Source organism: Harpia harpyja, chromosome 6 (assembly GCF_026419915.1).
Source record: "Harpia harpyja isolate bHarHar1 chromosome 6, bHarHar1 primary haplotype, whole genome shotgun sequence".
Taxonomy (NCBI): Eukaryota; Metazoa; Chordata; class Aves; order Accipitriformes; family Accipitridae; genus Harpia; species Harpia harpyja.
In genome coordinates this window covers 24,761,906-24,785,717 of record NC_068945.1, presented here as the reverse complement: position 1 = coordinate 24,785,717, position 23,812 = coordinate 24,761,906, and the positions used below count along the sequence as shown (strand labels likewise).

At 38.6% G+C, this 23,812-nt stretch overlaps 1 protein-coding gene across 1 annotated transcript in view; it reads right to left on the bottom strand.

Moving 5' to 3' along the window:
* Positions 1 to 23,812, bottom strand: part of RFX4 (regulatory factor X4) — a 98,402-nt gene that overhangs the window by 24,952 nt on the left and 49,638 nt on the right. The window contains exons 6-14 of the mRNA XM_052790884.1: positions 22,190 to 22,403; positions 21,272 to 21,349; positions 19,277 to 19,440; positions 16,791 to 16,891; positions 14,936 to 14,994; positions 13,210 to 13,354; positions 9,806 to 9,900; positions 8,184 to 8,301; positions 1,294 to 1,413 (exon numbers count right to left, since the gene is read on the bottom strand). Of these exons, the coding sequence (XP_052646844.1) occupies positions 1,294 to 1,413; positions 8,184 to 8,301; positions 9,806 to 9,900; positions 13,210 to 13,354; positions 14,936 to 14,994; positions 16,791 to 16,891; positions 19,277 to 19,440; positions 21,272 to 21,349; positions 22,190 to 22,403 (1,094 nt within the window). The remainder of the gene's footprint in view (positions 1 to 1,293; positions 1,414 to 8,183; positions 8,302 to 9,805; positions 9,901 to 13,209; positions 13,355 to 14,935; positions 14,995 to 16,790; positions 16,892 to 19,276; positions 19,441 to 21,271; positions 21,350 to 22,189; positions 22,404 to 23,812) is intronic.

Sequence of the window (23,812 nt, the reverse complement as noted above, 5' to 3'; positions counted from 1 at the left end):
TGAGAGAGAGATCGTCATACATAGTTAAAGGTAGAGTCAAGGAACACTGAGAAACTAAAAAAATTAATGCAAGCAGTTAAATTCTGTAGGCTGTATTTCAAGAAATGCATTGCAGGAATCACAACTCTTTGAAAGAGTACTTCTATAACATTCAGCATTACAAGCTTCAGTGTACCTTCATAAGACCTCTTAAAGGAAAGTGCTATTTTTCCTGTTGTATAGATAGGAAACTCATGCACAGACAACTTAAGGTTTATATTCCTGTAATATATTATTAGATATCTAAAACTAGGAGTCCAGACTGAGTCAGGCACTCCTACTCACTCTAGAGACATTGGAAAGAAACAGGAATCTCCAGGGGTTTCCAGTGGCTTTTGGCCATGACCTTCTCTCTTCATGGCCTAAAGAGAATGACACTCTGGATAGTTCTAGCTGCTAAAGCTATGTGGAAAGTACACAGGGATAAGCAACTTGTTTGTCAAAAACCCAAGAGGCTATGGCAGGGCAATGAATTAAATCCAGGTCTTTCAACACATAGAAGATATTACCCTAATCACTGAAATGTTCTTCCCATAAATCTACAGGGTGACAACCTAAGCCAGAGCTAAAATGAAGAGTGGAACTTTCCAAAGGTGACAGAGGGGTTTAACTTGCCAAAATTAATGGGAGATGCAAGGAAGGTAGATCACTGAGGATCCCTCATTACAAGGGGCTGCCCTGAGCAGAGAGAATAAAGGCAATCTCTGTTCACTTCTGTTCTGGTGAGTCAGGGCAGAGTGAGTAGAGTAGGACTCGGAATCTACTTCTGTACAGGCACTTAGAACATAAGCGTACCAGAAAAGATAGCTTTGGTTTTTGTCTTTGCTCACTTCTCCTGTCTCTCCCTCATATTTAGACTGGTAAAATCCATTAATATCAGTGAACTTATTTAGTGTTAAACCAGGGTGAGAGAGAGAATCAAGACCAGATTCACTGAAATACAATGGTGGCTTAGACAGACTAACTGAGGTAAAAGACTCAGTAAAAAAATCTCTTACTGAAACACCAAGTGTGTGCTTAGGAATGGGGTTCAGACACCCAGAGTTACATCAGGCCAGGCAGGCCTCTTTCAGAATGTATTAACCAGGGACACCCCCGTCACAAATGACTTATTTCAAATCATGATGGAACTGAAAACCACTTTGCTCCTAGATAAGCCTCACTGGGTTAGATAACGATAGAGAAATGTCCTAACGTAGGAAATAGTGAATACAGTGGAACAAAACAACAAAAGGTGAATAAAAGAACACTCACCTGTGCTTCCTTCTCCTTTCATTGCCCTCATTAGCTCATTAGCTCTCTCCTGACAATGGAGTGATTCTAGCAGGTACAATACATAGTCATCGAACATCAAGTGAATAAGGTGAAAAGACCCTGGTAATAAAGTGAACAAACAAAAAAGCCATTGACTGTCTCAATACGCTCATTAAACCAATGATTATGGTATTCAACACAAACAGTACTGAGTAAGACTGCCTCCATATACTACTGTCACTGAAGTATCTCTCTTACTCAAGGTAAGAGAGGTCAAAGTAAAACTGGGGACTAGCAAACTGTTCATTCCTGGGTTTATACAGGCTTATACAATGAATTATTGTGGGTTTAGGGTGCAAGGAGGCTGCCTAGCTGAGAGATAGGACTTGATGGAGTTTTATTCTCCTACATTAGTACTGAACCATTTAGACCATTACACTAGAGTGGAATTGTTTCCTTTGATCTGAAGGACCAGGTATAAGTTTCTGTCAGAAATAGAATCCTGAATTGGTTGCCTTAGTGACAGGTCCTGGTGTGAGTTTTCTGAACTACCTGTGTCATTGGACAAAGAAATGAGAGAGTAATCAATAGGACGGTAGAAACAATCTTTCAAATCTCCTGATGGTATATCTCCAGCACATTGCGTGGACTGGATGAGACATCCATTAACTGCCAAGCATAGAGGCATTAGCAGCAGTTGTGGATGTCTTAAATGGAAAGACTTGTGCCAAAGATTTGCTCTGTCATACTTCTCCTACCGCATTATCTTTTCCTAATTATCAGTTTGAACCATATCAGCAGCATAACATTTGGCCTGTTTCTGTGCTTACCTCTGAAGATGTCATGAATACTATGTCTTAACTGCCATGACAGGAATGTGAAAAACTTAAGGGCTAAAGGACTTAAGGGAAGAGTATGGACAAAAGAAAATGTGGGGGATGGAGTCAAAAAATACTTTGAAAATTAATAGTAAAAGGAGATTATATGGATAGCTATCTGCCACAAATCCTTAAACAAGATTTGAGTACAGATGGAGAACTTGCTAATGTTGTTAGAAGGAAGGACTGGGTGATGCTATGGACTAGAGTAATGGAAATGAAATTTAATAGCACACTGTAAGAAATTCTGCCCTTAGAGATTTATATTATACTCTGATTTATATACCACCCCTATAGAAACAGAAGTATTAATATTATTGCACAACGCACTGGTGAAACCTCACTTAGAATATTGCATATAATTCTAGTCACCCATGTTCAAGAAAAATTAGTACAAGTTGAAACTGGTATGGAGAAGATTACCAGGAGGATGCAGGGAACGGATAATAGATTTTAAATGACTAAAAATACACGGCTGGCTTCATTTTGCAGAAAGGAAGTGAGTTGCTTCCCATAATTTATAAAGAAGGATAGATGTCAGGGATGGTGAAGAAATGTTTGCTCTAGAGCACTCATAGCCACAAAAATAGATGTGTAAGAAGAGAACATAGATGCATTTCAGAGGAAAATTAGAGGAGCAAAGCATCAGAGCCAAGACATTGTGTAGTGTCCTCCCGAAAGGAATAACATTCATCCGCATGGGAAGGACTGACAAGTATCAAGATGGAGTTTGGTCAGTTTATGCAATAGACTCCATGACACAGAGTACCTGTAATAGCTCCAGACAGGATTTGATCCTACAATGTCTGTTTGTTTGTTTGTTTTTTAAAAGCTCCTATGTTTATTTAGACTTGCATAGAATATTATAGCATGTTCATATAAGTCATTAAACAACTCTGGCAACTGCAAATGCAGTCAGGTTAAAATAATAGCCAGTGCAGCAGCTGGCTTAAACCAGAGAAAGATCACCAGCTGAGAGGGAAACAGAGATCAACTACTGCCAGACAAAAAAATTGCCTCATCTTGATGTGTTCCTTTCAAAATTCCATTACTACATTTTGAGGAAAAACATTTCCCTGGGAAAAAAATGCAACAAGTTTCAAATTCAATCAAATTTCATGATTGGTTTCTTCACAGGAAAGTTAGGTCTATCTTGGGATACTAGCTTTTACGACAGCAAAGCATAACTACCCCTACTCCAACTTCTCTACTCAAACATACTGTTGAAGGGCAGAAGAGGTGGTTTGAAAGACCCTATATCCTTATACAATTCTAGCTGGCAATTCAGCTTTCAAAGCAGCTCTGAGCACATTCTTTTTCTTTGTGACCTGGATGGTCTTTGTGTTTCATTCTCTCACTCCATGCCTGCATGGCTTCTGTCGTCACTGATACAAGCTGAGCACACACACTGGGAGGTGAACGTACGCCTTTGTGTTCTTGGGCAAGGCAGCACAGAAAAAGGACATACATGATTGCAACACCTTTGCTATGGGGAGGAAATCTGGCTGTTGGTGAACCTGAAGCAGTCAGTTTTTCATTTGTTTCACGTATCCATGCAAATCAATATGGTAACAAGCTTGCCCAGCCTTGCAAGGGTAAATAGCAGAGATCTTAACTACTGCAGAGAATCTGTTTTTAGAAATCTTTTGGGCTCAAAGTCTTAAATAAAGTTCTATTCAATTTAGCAGTACAATAAAGACAGCAAACCTGGCTGATCACCTTGTTACTGACCTAGGATTTCCCCACTGGAAAACTAGATTACCAAGAACCTCCACAAAATGCTCACTCTTCTTCTGACTGCAGTTTTTTAGTGGAAAGTTTCTATGGACTTTTGTGCAGTTACTACTGATAAGTATTTCCAAGTAAGAAAAACGGGCCTAAATACTGGCAAACTTCATGTGGTGGTATAAAGCTCAGGGTATTTAGTGTTCCCCATCAAACTCCTTATTCACCTTTAATTAAAAAAAATAAAATAAAATTAAGGAAAGTTGCTTGTAGTTTCATAAAAATATTTGGAAGTGCAAACACTAAACACTAAAATGCTAGCAAGCAAACAACAAAACCCCAAGATTTGCTATTTTTAAAATATGTCTTTGTTTTTGGGGGGTCTAATGTTTTATTTTGAAGGCTTGGGGTTGGCAATACTGAATGCAGCATTTAAAAACACTCCGGTGCCCTTGTCAGCCTTTTGAATTTCTCTCTTCCTCTCCTATTATTTCTCCCACTGTGTATTTTTAAACTCTGTATAGAGTTTTTGAGCCCAGAATTTGCGTGAAAGACACTAGACAAACAAGTTGTTGGTACTGAATGAATGCAATATTTTTACATTTTTAAATGAGTCAAATGAAATGTAAGCTATAGAGTGAAACCAATATCAGGGCACGCATTTCAGCTACACAGTGAATAGCTATTCAGCACAAAGTACAATAATTTATTCTGTGTTTGCAAGCTACTGTTTTTCACATGAAACTATTTGGTTTTCAAGTATATCTTTAAGTACTGAAATGCATCCAACTGTGGCTGGTAAACCATACACTTCTTTAGGAAGAGGTAAGAAGGCATTCAAGAGACTGTAGTTACAATAAGAAATAGCATTTGGCTCTAATTTTCAGGAGTTAACAGAAATCATGGCAATGATTACCCAGCTAATATACAGTAAGTATCAGCAGCTATTAACAGATACAGCCATGACGTGTAAGTAGCAAAACAACAGTGAGATTTCCAGATCTGCAGAAAATCATGGAGCTCCTATTACTAATTAGTTACTTTACAGACTGGATGCATTACCCAAACACTGCCACCAACTGTGCCTTTGATATGCATAGACAGGAAGGAGGGAGGGAGGGAAGGAGGCAGGCAGAGAGGAAAAGGGAGAGGGAGAGGAGCTTTTTTCTGCCAGGGATTGTTTCAACCTGCCCATGCCACCATGCTTAAAAGCTTTGCAGAATCAAATCTCCGTGCTAGCCAGTCCAGTGGCAGGTATTCCACCTTCCTCCAATCAGATTTCTGTGTCATATATTTCCAAGATAAAAATATACCATCCTGTATATAGTAAAGATTCCATCATTAACACATTATTTTACTTTAAAAAAAAATTACATTGAGAGCATCTGAGTATATATATTGCTTGAGGTGGAAAAAATAATTAAAAATCCATCCACTGAAACTGTTTCCAATGCAGTAAAAATGCAAAATGTTTTATCTAAGTCAAGAACAAAGCTATATAGATGTAAATATTTAGAATAGTAAATCAGTCTTTGTTTCTCTCCACAGAACTCACTTAAATATATACATTATTCTGAAAAGCTAGAAGGAACTGTGCAAGATTAAGTGCAGAAGAGTTTCTGCCATCTAGCTCTGAGCTGTTTACATTCAGGGGTTATTCTTTTGGAACTCGCTCAACTCTTAATTAATGAGCAATGCGTCAAATGGCCTTGCAGTGAAAGAGTAGCATCATCAATACAAATTACTATAAATTTGTGTCCGTGGCTAAATAACATTTGGGACATTTTGGGGGAAACAAGGGATAGCCCAGGCTTCTGCCTGATAGGATGAGAATATGTTTTTTGTATCAGTCTCCCCTTTGAAAACCTGAAGGCTCAGATCTCCTGCCTCCACTGGAGTTGCACCTGAACCAACACTTGTCACATCACCTCCCAGGAGACAACCCACCTAGCAGGCTGCAGACCACTGCAGCTCAACAAACGTTATGCGGTTTGTACAAAGTGAAACAGTTTCAACAGAAAAGATGAGAAAACCTTCCCGCAGGAGAAATCCTCTAGCCCTTTGGTTAGAGAACTTATTCTGGCAGTGATTAACACTGCTTCAAGACTGCTGAGGCAGGCAACTGTGGTCTAAGCACCAAAATGTGGCAGGTGCAAAAGAATTCTCTTTGATTTTACTTTTTTAAAAATAAAGATTTCTGAATTTGATGAAAATCCCAAACTATCTCAGCGTCACACTGAGCACGATAATGGTTTTTTTTTTTAACTCTTGCTTTGCTACCAAATTGAAAAGCAGTTGTTGATGCAGTTCTAATTATAACACCACATACCCATGAAAAACACATCAGCTAAGACCAGCACATTCTTTCCCTCACGGTGGTTACATATAAATGTATCAAATTCATTTTCAAAGATGTGTGTCCATTGAAGAATGAGAATCATGCATTTGTACACACAAATATACTCAGTGAACTAAAAAGACAAAAAAAACCCCCCAAACCCTGCAAACTTAGCTGAGCAGTTAAAGTTCTCAAAAATGAGACATTCAAGAGCCAAATTTATAACAGAGACAACAGGTAAGTTATTTTGGTAGTTCTGACATATCATATTGTAGTGGGTCCCAAACTCGAACCAACAAATAATTCTGAATCTTCTCATTTACTCGCTACATGGCAAGTTTATAAATGTTTCTATTAATAAGTAAGAAATCACAGCTGAGAATCCCTGTACAGACAGTCCAGACAACTAGTGGTCTAATATCTGTTTGAGGAATCCCCTTTTGATTAAAGATGTTTTTGTGATTGATGCTCTGAAACAGAGAAGGCTTGATTAGGTTACAAACATATCCTGAACAGGAATAAAAATAATGTCATAATATGAAATTCAGTAGCAATAACGTATCCTTAGGGGCAGTTTAATGTCAGCATTTCATGACTTGTGACAGCATAACCTCAACACTGCACTAATGCAGGATGTTTTTTCATTTGTTGGGTACTGGTGTGTTTCACAGGTTGGGATTATGCCTGCAGAGAGAAGTGTAGCAACCCAAAGTGCTGGAAAACAAAATTCAGCATTTATTCAACACTCATGCAAAGGGATTTTTGAACACTGGGGGAAAGTATACTGTTAAGCAATCAGCTACTTTTATGCCCACGACAAAAGAAAAGCTGCAGTGACTCAAGTCACTGACTCAAAACAAAATGAGTCCTAGAGGAGGTGGAAAATAGATGTGACCAGGATACTGGTGCTGAAAACAAGCTAGCAGATGGAAATTGTGATCATCTTGGGGATGCTCACTATCCTGATGTCTAGTAGTGACTCACTAATACCTCTTTGGAAAACTCTTTACACTGGGAAACCAACAAAAGTATTTTCAGATTAGAATATAAATACAGACCATATTGTGCCTATCTCTGATTGGTATCTGAATTTACGCTATTAGATGGTTCTAACAGCATAAAGGACATCAAAGCTCGTCTGGCAGAAAACTCACAGTTATTCAATGCAGTGCCTTCATAAATTCATTCATTATTAATCTACTAACATATTCAGAAAAATGTGCATTTATAAAAACCATCCCTCATGCAAAATCTGGTCCCGAGTGACTGTGAATGTTCACACTCATGACACAGCAGTCCATTTTCAATCATTCCTCCTTTTAACTTATTTTAATCTGAACTGTTTGTATCCCAGGATTCAAGACAAAGCCCCTTTTGAAACTGTGTAGAAAAGCAATATGCTTTTTCATTTAAAAAGTAAAAGTCTATTTTTCCACCCTGACTGATTTCTAAGAGAATGGAAGAGAATCTGTCCAGGGTACGGGAACACGCTCATTTTGCAAAGACTAGTTTAAAATGCTATGTCCTTTAAAAGCAGAGCTGGCAAAGTGGTTCACTGGCAACCTTTTCATCCACTTCAGTGCAAAGTCATCTCTCTTAGCATAACACGTGGTCAGAGTGGTTTGGGTAACCAGCTCACTTTGCACTGAAGTGCATTAGGGAATGCTCCTGTAATCCTCTCTTCCAGCTGACCTGTGACTGATAACTCCAGCTACTGCCTAACAACAAACAGAAGGAAGTAGTAATGTTTCCATCTCCCCTGGCTAGATCTTGAAGACAGACATCTGTCTGAGCATTATTTCCAAATGTCCAGGGCTCTATTAAAAAAAGAGTTGGGGCTACTGACATGTGAAAACTGGTTATGTTTTCACTTAAACTGTACATTACAAGCCAGGCTACAGATTTTTTTTTGACTGTGGCATGCAATTATTACAACAAAATCAAAGTACCAAAACTGGGTGCACTGTGCAAAGTCATGTCCCGAATCACTCGAGTGCCAAAACAGGACCACATCAGGAGAAACTGCTGAGCTACTTTCTTCAAAGAGCCTTGTCTCTTGGCAGCTACCTGCAAGAACACAGATATATCTGTCATGGAGAAACTTTTATTTTGACTGCCTGATACAGCTGAATGATGCACATATCCGTCTTCTTTTTTTATACTGAAAAACTACTTACCATTGTCTTCACATTAAAATACACACTAAAAATTAAAAAAACAAAAACCAAAAAACCAACCTTGCACAGAAAACCACATTGTACCCATATACAACCTTCAGAAAGAGGCAATCATAAAGTACTATTCAATACCAAGACTGAATCTCCTTTATAAATGATGAAAGGACTGCCAAAAAATTGCTCTGATCTTCATCTTAACCTAATTACTTACATGTTCATTCTTGCTTCCTAGTCAAGAAAGCAATTTATAATCAAGAATGCTTGCTCTACAATGAAAATTTATATTAATATTTCAATTACAGTTTAGTGTTGAATATGAATTTTTTTGTTCCTTCATGTTTTTATTTTTGTGAATTCACATAGTCATTTTATTAGGAAAAATACTTTCCAGAAAGCACACTTTGGGCATCAGCTCTTCAAAAATGTATTTACTATAGCCATATGTGAGTTAAAGAATTAGGTTCATCCAATCAGCTAATAAAACTCATGTCAAGTTCTTCATGAAAATTAACAGTTATGGTCTGAATTTCAAATTGCATTCCACTGACTAAAAGAAAAGTTCCCCAAAACAACCAATGTATTTCAAGTAATCTGGGGAAGTACCTGCTGTTTTCTGTATGGATCTTTTGCAACAGAGAGGCAGGCATTTTGGTTTTTTTGTTTTTTTTTTTTTACTTCTTAGCTCTAACAACTGGAATGAAGAGTTTAAATTCTAATAGAACATCCTAATACAAAGTATAGTTAGTGACAGAAGTTAAAATAGTCAGTCATATAGTTTCATACTCTATGTAAAATTATGGTGATGCCTGATCACTTCTGAAAATGTTTTTTAAAGATTTGTTAGTAGGTTTCTGTATGCACTTAAATGAAAATAAAATACAAGTCCTTGGTATCTCAAATCAGCTCAAAAGGCAACATAAATGTGTCCTTGACTGAATGGTAATGTAGACTTTCATCTTTACATCTGAATGTATATAAATGAATTAGATAGCCTAAATAACCTTTTCATTAAAATCTTAAAAGGCCAGACTAGATTCCGCTTTTATTTGCACTATGTCATTAGGATGACTCTGAACTCATCTCTCCATATCCCTGAAATATTGATTTGATTGGAAACCTCAGCCCTGTTCCATTCTTGAATATCATCTTTTGGGATAGAACAGACAAGAGCAGAATAAAGCAGAATCCTGAATGTGAGCAGTTCTCCATGAAAATTGGTGATATTTTGTCCACTGCTGCTTTACTCGTGCTTATTACCAAATGTGTGGTGCCTTTTTTTTTATTTTATTTTTTTTTGGTGTGTGTCTGTTTGTCTATTTTTGCTAAAAATCTATGACCTGAATAGAGCTCATAATGCACATCAGCGAGTCAGGTCTTTACTCCTGCTTACCAACCTTTACAACACATCTGTCCACCATGGAATCCAGCCACTCGATGTATGACTCAATGGGGGACTGCTCCTCCAGAAGGTGATCAAACTCCTGATACACTGGCAGACAAAATAAAAATAGCCCACCTCAGTACTTGGAGTCCATTTTGAACAAAAGAGAAACAAATCACAAAAAGCTGTCAATAACATCACAAGTTTGCTTGGTTTTTATAATAAATTGCTTAGCTATAACAAATATATCTTTGTTGATGCTGACCCAGTAAGTTTGCTCGGTCTCTTATCTTGTTTCTACTGAAAGTGATGGAGTGACTAGAAGTGGTACTTTAATGTGAGCAAATCAGGACCTATTATTTAAAATTAATCGTTTGTTTTAAGCTTCAGCTGTCTGGTATGCCCGGAAGTGAAACATTTATGGTGTTCTCTACGAAGAGTGCAAAGCTAGGCCTTGACCCTGGTGATGAAAAAAGGTCATGCATGAAATTGATTTAGAAATGCATAAAGAATCTTCTAAGCACCAAGTGGATGAGTATTGTTGACAGGGCTCTCATCTGTATAATGCTTTAGTTGCAAAAACATGATTTAACTGCTGCAAATCATCTATTATTTGCAATGCCAGACACAAACACAAAGAATTTCCATAAACTTCTACTTCTTCAAAACAAATTGCTACCAATGCACAAATGCTATACTTAATTTATCGAGAAGAGTTTCAAAAAGCAACCTGTATACTTTTTAACCTCTCCCAAGTACACATATTCATATTTTAATACAGAAAGTAAAAACAATCAAGTCATTCAACTGCAGCTCTTAAAACTGCAAGTCTCTAGTTTATTTATGAGAATGAATGGCTGGAAGACAGAGAGTCATGTGCTTTGACACCTTAAGAAACTATTCTTCAACTCAGCTAAAATAAAAAGCCCAGTAAGTCAAGACGAAAGATACTTCCTACCTACTGTGTTACAGGATGATCTCAATGTGCTATGCATTTCCATTTATGCTTAATTATAAATAACAGGAGGAAGGGATTTCCCACAATAGGAAAGATAGTGAGGGAGGTGGAGGAGGCAAGGCTTAGAGATGATAGCTAGAGAAGTGAGCCAGAGAGACTATTCAACAATAATGCAAAGAACAAGCTCCCTGGTCTCTTAAGTTGGATCAACAAGATGAACAGGAATGCATTTGCTTCACACCTGACTATAACTTTGTTTACCTTAAACTTGCAAAGGCTGGATGGTCAGAAACATTACTTTGGGAAGAAAGGAAATAATGATGTTTGGGCCACCCTTATCTTGTTTCATTGTTTTATTGAATGGGCAACCTCCCTTTATTCAGAACAGGATCACAGAGAAATCTAAATGTTGTCTCCTTACCTGAGTATTTGGCTGGACAAAAACATGGCATTACATGAAGTAATTCATATGCAGTGCAAAGAAGCGAGCAAGAAGGGAAAAACAAATAAGTTGTCTGCTTTGCTGCTGGAGCAATGAAACGGTGTACAATGACCTATTTAAGAAAAGTAACTGTTTAGCCTTTAGTGACTGTTAAAAATACCTGAACAGGATCTGAGAAAGAGGGAATAAAGAAGAAACCACGTCAGAGATAGCTACCATAGCAGAGCAGGAAAGAGTTTCTGTTATACCCAGTGATTTTTCTCTCTTTGTCTCTAAGCTTGCTTATAGGCTTATAAACATTTTTTTTTTTAAGTTACAATAACTAAGAATGTGAAAGCAGGCCTTAACTCCATGTCATATGAGTCACACAGAGTGTGATCTTTGAAAAGATCTTTGGCCAAGTAGAATAAACATCAAAGATGGGGGAAAAAAAATAAAATCTAAGTTCTAGAGTAATCTCTATACATATCTGCACATCTCAGTGGAATCCCATCTCATGATGAACATTCATATTAGGTTACCATTTCTGAGCAATTGCTTCTTGGACTATATGGACCTAAAATGTGGAAAAACATGTGTTTAAATCCATTAGCATTCAGGAAAATTCCATGTGATTTTATTACACTTAAGCTTGTATTTAAATAGTTAGCACATATACATAAAGCTTTCCTAAACAGTAAGGATTTTCGGAATGAGAACCAAAATTGTTGCTGCTACTAGGGATTACAACGTTGAGAACTCTCTTTTTTGGCCAGCAGGAGCATGTTGGGTAGATATTGAAAACATAACAGATTACATAAGGATGCACCCAGCTTCTGGATTCCAGTCTGGCTGTATGCTACCTTCCCTGCTGCCACGCCAAGTTTCTATCTTCTCATAAGGGAAGATGGCCATGTCAGGGAATGAATCAAGGGTTAAGAAGGAGAGGAAAGAGTACCAAGCACCTCTTGCTGGAAAACAGAGCTAACAGAGAATGCAATGCCCATCCCTAAACTGGGGAGAAGAATTCTAGTGTTAACATGGTGGGATGAGTGCCAAAGTCAACATTGCAGGGTCCAGTGTACAAGCGAAGCTGTCACCCCTCCTCTTCCCAGCCACTCACTGAAAGAGTTACCCCACTAGCAAACCTACCCTTGCAGGGCTCCCACAAGTGGTTGCCCAGGTTGCTCCCCATTAAGACTGGTTCTGGATAAAAGATGACTGGTCCTCCTCAAGAAAGAGATGGCAATACAACAAATGGGTTCACAGGGAAGTGAGGTTATGAATGATGCTAAAAACAAAGCTGGTCACCTCTGGTGCCTCAGAGGGACAAACTCAGTGTGCATAAGGTTACACCTAAGCTTACAACCATGCACGCTTGCTGGAAAATGCAAGTTAAATTTTATATTTGCAAAAGATCTTTGACTCTAAAACCAATTTGCCAACATCCCCAAAGTCACTTTTCAGTTCATGCCCTTCACTATACTAGGCAGAATCTAAATTAGCCAATTAGCTTGCTCGATATGGGACTTGACTTACTCATAAAAGTTCAGGGTAAAAGCTTACCCCATCAATGATCTTGTTTATGAAAACACTGTCTAAAATGGAGATTTTTACAAATAGAAGTTTACAATGGACTCAAATACACAGGCACTTCAGTATCAAAACCATTCAAAAGACAACTCTCCTGCAATTCTACAGTGGGAGAAATTGGACTTTATCACATTCAATGGTTAACTCATAGATTTCATTTGCTCAAGTTCATGGAAAAAAAGTCCTTTTGAATTTGGGTGCAGGTTTTGTGCCACGAGCTGTTCTGGATACTAGAAACAAACTTGATAACGGAAGAGTGCCCAGATCTATGCCTCAAAACATAAGACCTTGACTGGGTTTTGCCTTACATTTTGATAAATGCCTCTATATTTATCTTAAGCCTCCAAACAAACCAATGGCTGCAAAACCAGTGTTATTTTCACTGAGCTTTGTTTCCAGCAGGAAACCAAGTTCACCTGGCTTTATCTGAGGGTTCTGCTCTTACATTGTATGATGAGCTTTCTGTGTTCCTCCCGTGAGTCCTCCATAGTATAGAGGGTTTGTTTGGTAATGCTATTCAGATCCACATTCCTCCAGTCCTCCAGCATTTGAAATGTGATGTCTGCACTGTGGATCACCGTTCTTGATGCCTGTAATCCAATCCAATCTATTCATTAGTTTATGGTTTATTAGGTTAAAAAATAGGCTTTATCCCCTTTTCCGCTTCCTTAGCTAGGCTCACTAAGTTGATACTCCTCCTGGACCCCCACCCACCAGCTTGATGTCTTATGGACGTTACAGGGCCCTCTAACCACAGAGAACTCCCAAGTCATTTTGCCTACTTTAATCAACTGCAAGTATTTCAACTGCATCCACCACAAACCCTGATGAGCAACCCTAATCTGGTGGTGCAGTTGCTAGACTCCTCAATCTCTAACAGCTCTCTGTTGGTTTTCAAGGCCAGCTTCAGTTCAAAACCAAAAAGCAACCAGAAAAATCAAGCCAAAACCAAACAAACCCCACTCAGGTTTGCACCCTCTCCTCTCCCAAACTATGAAGACTCTCATTCTTCCCTCAGCCACGTGAAAAAGTTAAAGTTCATTTGCCTCCACATCAGATCTGCTTCTTGGCTGGTTGAGACAGTGATCTGCTGTTGATAATGGGGAGGATGGGCTGAGAGGAAAGGAAGTGACACAAGGTCATGGTCATATAACATACACCAGAGCTCTGTAAGTTAAGCAGAGATGATAACCCACACTAAGTTTATCAGCTTCCCCAAGGAAACGGTGCATTTGAAGAGACCTTCATGTAAGTAAACTGTTTGATCCCAGGTCTGATGCAGAAGGTTGCGGTCTCTGTATCTTGATTTCCTCTGAAGCCCTATGGACCTCCAAAGTTCAGTGATGATCCACTGTGTTTGGGGAAAGGTAGCACTGGTATCTCTGCCTCCACCACTAAAATAATGGAGGAAGAGATCTACAAAGAAATCCTTGCAGGAGTGAGGTTTTTTTCCCCAGAGCCTCTTCCTGTGGGCTTCACCACTCACAGGGTTAACCTGGGGTGTCGGATATACCTTCCAAAAGTAGAGCTTTCAGTGTGACAGGGAAAACAAACTGCTCCAATACGTGGGTGAAATGTTAATGAATTCAATGCATTCTCCCCTTTTTTATACTACACAGAATTTGACCTCATGACTTTTTGATAAGTTATTGTTATCTAAACTAACTGGTGAAAAACAAACACTTCAGAGTAGTTTTTATATTCACTTCCTATGGTTGCAAGAATATTTCTATTTAAAACCCCAATGGTTCAACTGTTTTATTTTTTACTAATTTGCATTTGATTTATAATATACAATTAGACTTGGAATTTATTGTCAGGCATATAGAAATTTTTCTTGCTTTGCAATAGGCCTAATACAAACTGCTCTGAAATCAATGGAATATCTCTCATTTATTTCCTGGAAAGGAACCATCTCTTCAAATCAAATAATAATTTGTTTTGTAAAAGTACCCTGCTGAACATAATGATCAGGGGTTGCCAGTTATCTAGGAAAGCATTTTTTGCTGATTACTTTTTGATTTTGTAAAGATAGTCACAATAAATATTGGAGACAAACTGCTAACAAGATCTCTTCCTCTCTGAGAAAAGTTCAGCCTGCCAATTCATAAAATTATTGGAAAAGTCAGTAAAAATGGCATTCAGCAAACTTGGGTAACTGAAATATTTACTTGGCAGAGATGATTTAGTGATGTCTGTCGCCGGAGTATTTGTGAGAATCTTCTGGACACTGCAGCAAAGAAGAGATACATATTTACATACTGTGCTAAATAAAGAAAGTTACTTCTGAAAATACTAAATTAAAACAAGAATGAAAAAAATATATCCAGTTCCCTATATACAATTGTGGCTACATAAAGTGCATTCAAATAGCCCAGTTTTAACTTAGTTTAAACCTTGACCTAAAACCTTAAATCTGAATGCTCAATCACTTTTACAGAGGCATATTACAAGCAATGATTTATAGATGCTGTGAATAATGAGATGACAAGAGAAAGGTAGAGGACAATGGAAGAGCTTTGCTTGTTCAGCATAGCAAATTTTCTCTTGATATACAAAGGAACTGAAGACCAGAAAGAACTATTTAGTAGAAAGAAAAATGTTGGTGCGAGAACAAGTGGGCATAAAATAATGATAGCTACATTATGCGTGGAAATCAGAAAAGGTTGCTAAGTCTTAATGCAAACAAACTTTTGACTGGACTAGTAGGAGCTCAAATCTGATACAGTTTCAGGTAGAATTTGATCAAAGTTTCTGAAAGTGATTATATGATCTACTAATATGCTATGGGGTAAGATGGCCCAGGAGGTACCTGCCAGTCCTCTGCTCCTGTTTTAGCTCTTTCCAAGTGATACGGACCTTGTATTAAGGTATTTCCTATACTTGGAAAATGAACTTTTTAAATGTTGTATTGGGCATCTTCTTCTGAATCTGTGACTTGGAAACTGCAAACATGACCAAGGCTTGCAGTTACTCCTGTCAGTACCTCCACTGACTGCGTACACTATCACAAATTCTGATGAGGAGGAAACAATTGCAGAAGCAACAAAGGCTCCTGTAAAAGGTAGGATACACTCAAGTTTTTCCTTATACTAAAATCACCAAAGACTTGCAGATCTATCCAAACAGGCCTTAGACATGGCCACAGAGTAGGTTTTCCCTCTGTACTGTACATAGAGGCAGTTAAAGAGTACAGATTCAGAATGACTAGAAAGTGTATTGTCCACCTCTTTCTCTCTCCCTGTAAGATTGGAAAAGATTTTGTTGTTGCAGATTCTCGATATTTTGAACTGACAAAGATGTGATAAAGCATATTCTCAGTTCTGACTTTGTGTAACTTTTAAAATAAATTAGTAAACAATGCAAAAAACCCTAAAATTAGTTGTTCCAGCTTACATCCTAACTGTTCTCAGTAAAATATACACCTAATTTTCCATGCTGATCAAAATAGTTAATCCTTCTCCTAAATTAGTTTTTTTTTTTTTTTCCCCTTTAACTTTGTGGTGTGGAATTTAGTGCTCATGAAAGGCAAAGAATTGAGAGCCGTGAAATAAAGCAGGCTTTATCAATAGGTGATGTGCACTGCAGGCATCTACAAAGCACGTCTGAAAAGGACTAGTGCCCTTTCCTGTGGTGACAGGGTAATTTGATCTCCTTCATTTTTAACTCTGGCACTTTTTTGAGCAAGGGCCTCAAGCTGTATTCAAATTGTGCTAGCCTAAAGGTTTGTTTAATAATTTCCTTTGCCTAATATCATCCCTAATGTTTGCTTACTATCAACAAAATTAATTTCTTATCAGAATCCACAAGAACGGAAAAGCAATTCTTCTCATTTTGAGCAGTGCCTCATTTCACTAAATGAAATTGGTTTTCATGAACAAGTGGAGATTGTAAGTGAATGCAAGATTTATAATGCTGACAGCTTTTAATTCCTAAAAGAACATTAGTCTCGCTTCCAATTAATTTGTAATCAATAAACACTATATACATCCCAAGTTAATAGAAGAGAGATTGGGCAATACATACATTCAAATTTGATATTTCGTAAGTTTTCTGGTAAATCGTGGAGAGCTACTTTCAGCCACTCATCCAGCTGCTTTGCAAACTTTCGGATCACCTGTGTCAAACTGAAAAGAGAAATCACTACATCAGAACATGTTTACTCTGTGTTTTACACTATAAAATCTGTGAACGTGTGATGACTATGAATCAGTTATTTACAACTCACTATTATGCAGAGTTGCTGACGTATTTTGGTTTGTAGGCGTGAAGAAAAACTTCTGAAAATGTTTGCAGAAAAAGGAAAACTTATCACCATGTTCAAAACCTCACAATGAATGAAAGCCTCTGTACTGCACTGCTTTGATACTTACAAACAGTATTCTTAGCTTGAAAGAAAATCATTCCCACTCTGTACAAACATAAAAACATAAAATCACAACTGTTTAAAGAAGACAATAGATCAAGCTTTGGATTTCAGCTCAGCTGTGCCCACACTTACACAGATGTACGCAGGGATGTGCAAGCGAAGCGACAACCATGCCGCAGGCTGGAGCCAGTGAGTGGATGATGATGGTGGGGAGGAATTTCCAGGCAAGCCCACACAGGTGGGGGAAGTGGGGGTGGAGCAGGACCTGCCTGCTTAGCTCTGCACAGGACAGGAACTTTCCCAGACAAGTGGGATTTCTCTCTTCTGCCTTACTACCCTTTCCTGATGGCTCCATCATTTCCTGCTAAACTTGGTAAGCAGCTCATTCTGCCCTTCTTCCTGGAATTGCTCAGTATAAAATGACAGTTTCCAGGAAAAGTTGCAGGGTGTTGTGCAGGGGACCCTAACAGTTGGTTCTGCCAGGCTGAGCTGCACTGCCTGTGGCAATACTCAAGATACACAGATGAGAGAGACAGGAAAGATGCAAGGAACTTCCCCTCTTCCAGCTGGGCAGCTTTTTCCGTTTGTATTCCTAACACACTGCGCTGAGAACAGAGCTGGTAAAATAAACATGGCCATAGGCCTGCTCTGCTCCACAAAGACACCTTAACAGGACAGGGGATGGATGACAACTGCTGCACCCACTGCAAAGTGGCTTTTCTGGACAGCCAATATTTGTTCCCAGGAAGTCCTTCAGAGGATTCTGGCTGAGTCAGCAAGATTTCCTTCAGGAGCTTCCATTGCAATGAGACCCTTCTTCACCCCCTCCAGTGCAGGCTATGGCTTAATAGCCACAATCTGGCCCTTTATATGCATTACAAAAGTCTATATTCACACTCAAGTCTCTCCTTATTTGCTATGAAAGAACTAAGCAGCTTGAGAAAAGGACTGCTGTTCTGTTTAATCCTTCCAATGAAATAGATTTGGGGGGGGGGTGGGGGGGTGAAGGGCAAAGCCTGTAAAAATGTACATGTCTTATCAAGGAAAGCCCATGCTTATAACAGGTTTCGTGTGGAAAAAATACTTTGCCTGTACTGTAGCAGTCATGCAGTGCACATAGGAGAGCAGAACAACATCTTGAAAACATTTGCCATGATTAGAGACACTTTAAAATCTCGAGGGCCAAATATACAGCACCAATAAGAAACTCCTAGAGCAATATTCTTAACAAATTGCTCAACCTCAGGAATGCATCAGTCAAATAATACTAATGGTGTACACATATATTTAGAAAAAGAGAGTTTCCTGATGCTCATATTAGGAAAATCAAAGGGGGAAACAGGTTGACTGCACTCAGTGATTACACTTTTTGCTGTGAACTGTTGATCTCTGTCCTGCTTTGCCTATATAAACAGGACTTTTTGGACTCCATGAGCTCCAGGTGGGAAGAGAACAGCTGAGATCTACCACAGGGATTGGAAAAGTGAATTTAACTTTGAAACAAAAGAGGGAAATATTTCTTAATACAAATAAAGCAATTCTAAAATAAGCATCTGTTCTTCATAGGATAGTATTTAAATTAAACTAGCTTGTCCAACACTTCACAAGTACAATCTTCATGTTTTATACTACTGGCAAGCAGAGTAACAATTGGATTCCAAGAGTGTATACGGAGACAAATGCTTAGGTTGCAGTGCCTGAGTAGGCATGTGAGTATTGACAAAGAAAGCAGCCAGGCCAGCTCCTCTTGTCACTATAATTCAGAATACTGTTATGTTGTTATCCCTGACTAGCAGAAAAGTGTCTGAAAGTTTCAGAAGACAGTGTGGCACTCTGCAGCCTGCAGCCTTCTGATATTCCCTGAAAGTTGGGACATGAGTATCAGCTTGATGTTAGTAAACCAAGAAGGTGGTATCCTTTATCACACAAAAAATAACAAGTTTTTCACAATACAAGTCTTGCTAAAATCTGAACATTTCTTCAGGAACATGTCAGCTCTTCAACTCCTTTGAATTGACACTGAGATTTAAACTCAAGAAACGGGTGGCAAGCGGCTTTCTGACAACTGGTGCCATTCTTGAAGACAAGACATATAACAAAGACAGCTGAGCTAAAAGTGGTCAGTGCTGCTAGCTATACTGACCTGTCAGGTAATGCTTGTAGTACCGTTGGCATCAAAACTCCAGAAATTGCTTTGTACAGAATTGAATCACAAACTCCCACTATATTCACTACAGTTGAAGAACCCAATACGGGCAGCATATGAGGAGGCATCCCTTGCCAAAAGTGCAGAAGAAAACTTTGAACCTGCAATCACAAGAAGAAGCAGGGATGTTTAAATTAAAATAACCAAAGGCCACAAATACCATTTTCTTTAAATGATCCTGCTTACACAGCATTTGTTTCAGCCCCAGAGCTGGACTGATGGCGCACAGTGCAGGCAAGGCATACTCCTTATCTAGACAGGCTTATACTGTAACGCAGCACACAACGGGATAATCAACCAAAGGGCGAGGAGACATTCTGAGTTGGTGACAGGGTGTCTTTGTGTTACTACAGCAGAGACACCCATGGGAACCACCATATTTTTACCTTCCATCAGTGGCTGGTGAGTGTAACTCTTTGGCTTCCACGTGTCAAACCTTTTTCTCTCTCTTTGCTCTCTGTCCCTGTATACAAAGGAATGCAATCTAGGGCTGGGGGTAGGGAGGGAGAAGAGGATAGCACATGGCTTACAGGGGTCAATATACCATTTTCTGTCTTCATTTTGGAAAGAAACACTACACTTTTGGATTTCTTCTTTCCTCCACTATGAAGGAAAGAGGAGAAAGAATGGAGAAAGACAAAAAAGAAAATGGGGAGGAGATTTCAGACACAGCAAAATATACCTCTGAAAATTTTCATGTAGGAAATAGAGGTGTTATTCAGTGAACGATATGATCAGTTCTACAGGGGTCAGAACACTGGCATTCATAAGTGATAACCTTTTGCATGCAATCAGTACTGAAAATAAGTAACCACACCAGGTGCAGTAAAGAATATTTGACATAATATATTGTTGCTGCTCAGCCCCTTCCCCACCATTGATCCTGGCAAACAGATTCCCTAACAAAATATAACATCCTGCTCTTAAGAAAGTATTCTGAGACTCATCCAGCAAAACTTCCTGAATATGTGTCACATATTTCTCTCACATGGAAACACCTTGACTGGGTACAACGACGTAAAAGAGCCTCAGCTTTAAACCAGAAGCGTGTGAGAATTAAACAGTGAGAGGAAGAAATGCAGGGAATTTCTTGCCATTGTTCAAAAGGCGGAGTCAAAATACCTGTTTCTTTTGATTTTTTTCTGGGACCTGGCTGTCATATTTGAATCAGGCCCTCAGCATCTCTATAGTCAGATTTGTTTTCCTGGACTAGAGGCCTTCTCTACATGTAATATAAAACTGATTGCATTCCAGTAATGTTTTATTTTTCAGCTCTAATTATAGAGCTGTCTGCATGCACTGCCAGAAAACCCTCAGATTCAGTCAGATATGCAGCAAGTAGAAACCTTATCCATTTCTAATGGATGTTATCAACTGCTGAGCAGTGTGCATGTTCCTAGCTGCACTGCAGTACAACTGAGGAATTGGAGACTGCAGCTACAGCTTTCTGGGATATCTGGGAGGCTGTAGGCCCACCACCACCCTGCACCATTGTTAATAGACCAGCAGAGCCCACCATTTTGGCTGTGGCACCTGCCCTGGGTTTGTGCTGAAAGCTCAGAAAGAATTCCTTCAGACAGAGCTCAGTCCCAACTCAAAGCTTAGAAAAGTGGTGGTGGACACACTTCTTGAGTTGTAAGAACTGGATTGTCCAACATCTTGTAAGGGGGTATTGCTACCTTAATCCTGCTGGTGAATGGAGAGACAAAAACATTCCCATTGCTTTTGTTCCTGTAACTCGCACAGTGCTGTAAGTGAGATTTAACGCTATCGGTCACATATTATATACTCAAGTATAGCTATTGCTCATTACTCATGAAAAGGATTGGCCACCACAAAACCAGAAATTTGTAATATCACATTCAAAATAAGCTCTCAGATCCATTAATACCTTATGTATCATTAAACTACAACTGTAGTTTCTAACCATACCTCATCAAAGTTTGCTCTTATTACAGTGTCTAGTATCCTCTGACAGTGAGTTCTGTACATCATAATAAAGGTAGAAACCTGAAAAAGAATGAGAGGGAGACACACAAAAGATCATTCTACTTTAAGAAATTCACTTTTAAAACTATCACAATATAGAGCACCAAAATTAAGATTTTCTTCTCTTACCTATGCACAATTGCAAAAATAATGGAATCGGTTAGAGTCTAGTTAGATTAGTTAGATTAGCTTTAAGATGAGTTTTCTTCTTAAAAGTAAATTCTCCCTTTGAATTCATGGATTTTTCTATGTCAATGGGGATTCTTCAAATGTAAGAGGAGCAAAAAGCCTCAGTGAGATCAAAGACGAGAATGTGGCCCTAATTAGGACATAAAGAACTATAAAACCCTATTCTTTTGTCCACTTTACATTGATACTACACATGTGAATAGCATCAGAAAACTAGCAAGCTCAACCAAGAGCAGCCAGAGCACTTTTGTCATATGTGCAGATAGGATTCTCTTAATTTCTAGTCTAGAAGGATAAGAAATACACTAAGTCCCTCTCTGCTCAAGAAAGCATCAGAACTGTTTTTCAGTTTGCCATCAAATGTTTTCACAGATTTAAGAGCTATAACACATTTAAGAACAGTTACCCTCAAGCCTCAACTTCTGTATGTAATGTAACTTTTAAAAAAGTGTGCATGGGCTTTAGAAATATTGTACAGCTGATAGTGTCAGCTGCCTATTTTAAGGGAAGATATTTCTTCCAATTATATGAAGTAATTAAGTCCCCCATAAATAAAGTCAAAGCATTATTAAACTTATTCTAATTTAAAGTCTTTATATTTTAGATAAAGCTTTCATCCAAAGCAGGGAAAAAAAACCAAGACAAGCCAAGAAAAGATTTCCAAAGTGTTACCTTCTCCTCTGGCAGACTGGCTGGCAGATTTAGATCTTTGACATTTGGAAACTCTGGCAGTAATGTTCCCAGTTTGGATCGTGGTGAATACGCCACTGTCTGTTTGGTTACTTCTTTTTTTCCTGTTTCGTTGACCCAGGCTGCTCCTTTTTTAGAATACATCACATCATAATACTGGGAGTTTTCTTTCACTGCAATTCCATAATAATGGTACCTGATACATAGAGATGTATATTTTATAAAGCAGATTGTTTGAATTTTTTTTTTTTAAAAAAAGATATGGGGGTAAGAGAAACTGATAATGCTAATGACTTCTACACAAAACAGACCGTGGAATAATTTATATATTATTAACAAGCATTGATTCAGTAGCAGAACATTGCACTAATATACTGGGCTTCCAATTTTCATTCCTTCTGGTAAAAGTAGCTCTCTTCAGAGTTAATAAAGCTGACTCTGTTGCAGGGCAGGAAAATAATGGACTTCCATTTTTTTTCTTGTTATAAAAAAAAAAAAAGGCATCCTAAAGCTACTTTGGATAGTTGGCAAAGAGTTGGCAGAGCTCTGCTGTGCAGCTGCTCCTTCAGTTTAGCAATAAGCAGAGGTACAGACCCTCTGGACTGGCCCTTCTGTTGTTATTTCAGCTCCCTGATTCTCAGAGTGTTGAGGGCTGGTTTGATCCCTGAAAAGCATGAGTCTTTATTGCAAATGAGTTGATCAGAAATGTTTCAAAAATTGAAAACACTTCAATGAAAAGAGGGGAAAAAAAGGCGTGTGCTGGAAAGCAATGAATGGTAGGAAATGTACAGTTCAAAATTATTTGCTTCATAACTTAGCATCAGCACTGAGCTTATATCAGTGCGGGATACTACACAACACTGTAACTCTGTTTGTGCAGACCACAGTGGGAATTGCACAGTGTGGCTGTGCTATAAGAATGGATTGGTGGCCTTATGGCACAAGTTTGTGCTACAACTTAGCTTTATTATAGGTGTTAATGGAAGCACTGATTATCCAGTCTAACTCTTGCATCAAAGCAGCAAAGGTAATCTTATTCCTTCCATAATTTGCTAACTTTTATTTCAGTTTCTCAACTGTAGGCACTACCAACCCATCAGCTAAATTTTTAATGATTACAAAAGGCATCACAAGATTGTATTGCTCATATACTTTTGATTCACCCTACTTTCCTAGAGAGAATTTTCAATGACCTTCCAGTTCTCTTCTTACAGTCTATCAAAACCCTATCAGACCATTATGAGACACTGTCTTCTGGATCCCACTATGGTGGCAGGAGAAGTTACCATCGCCGGATGTTTGTTGTATTCCCCAGACATTACTGATTTCAGAGTGCTGCCAGCAGATCTGTTCACTTGAATGGACCCAAGTTTGCTTTAGGCAATATCAGCTCATTTTACAAAGGTCATCAATTAAATTAGTGAAAGAATTGTATCTAAGTGATGGTAGTTTAAACTAACTCAGGTGACTTTTTTCCTTTTTTCTCTCTCAGTCATTTACTGACAGATCAACGCGTGTCATAATCTCCAGCAGAAAGTCGTAGCAAAGAGCTGGAAGCTCTAATCTTGTCTACCAGCACAGATGGGCTGAGGGGAGGCCTGGGGA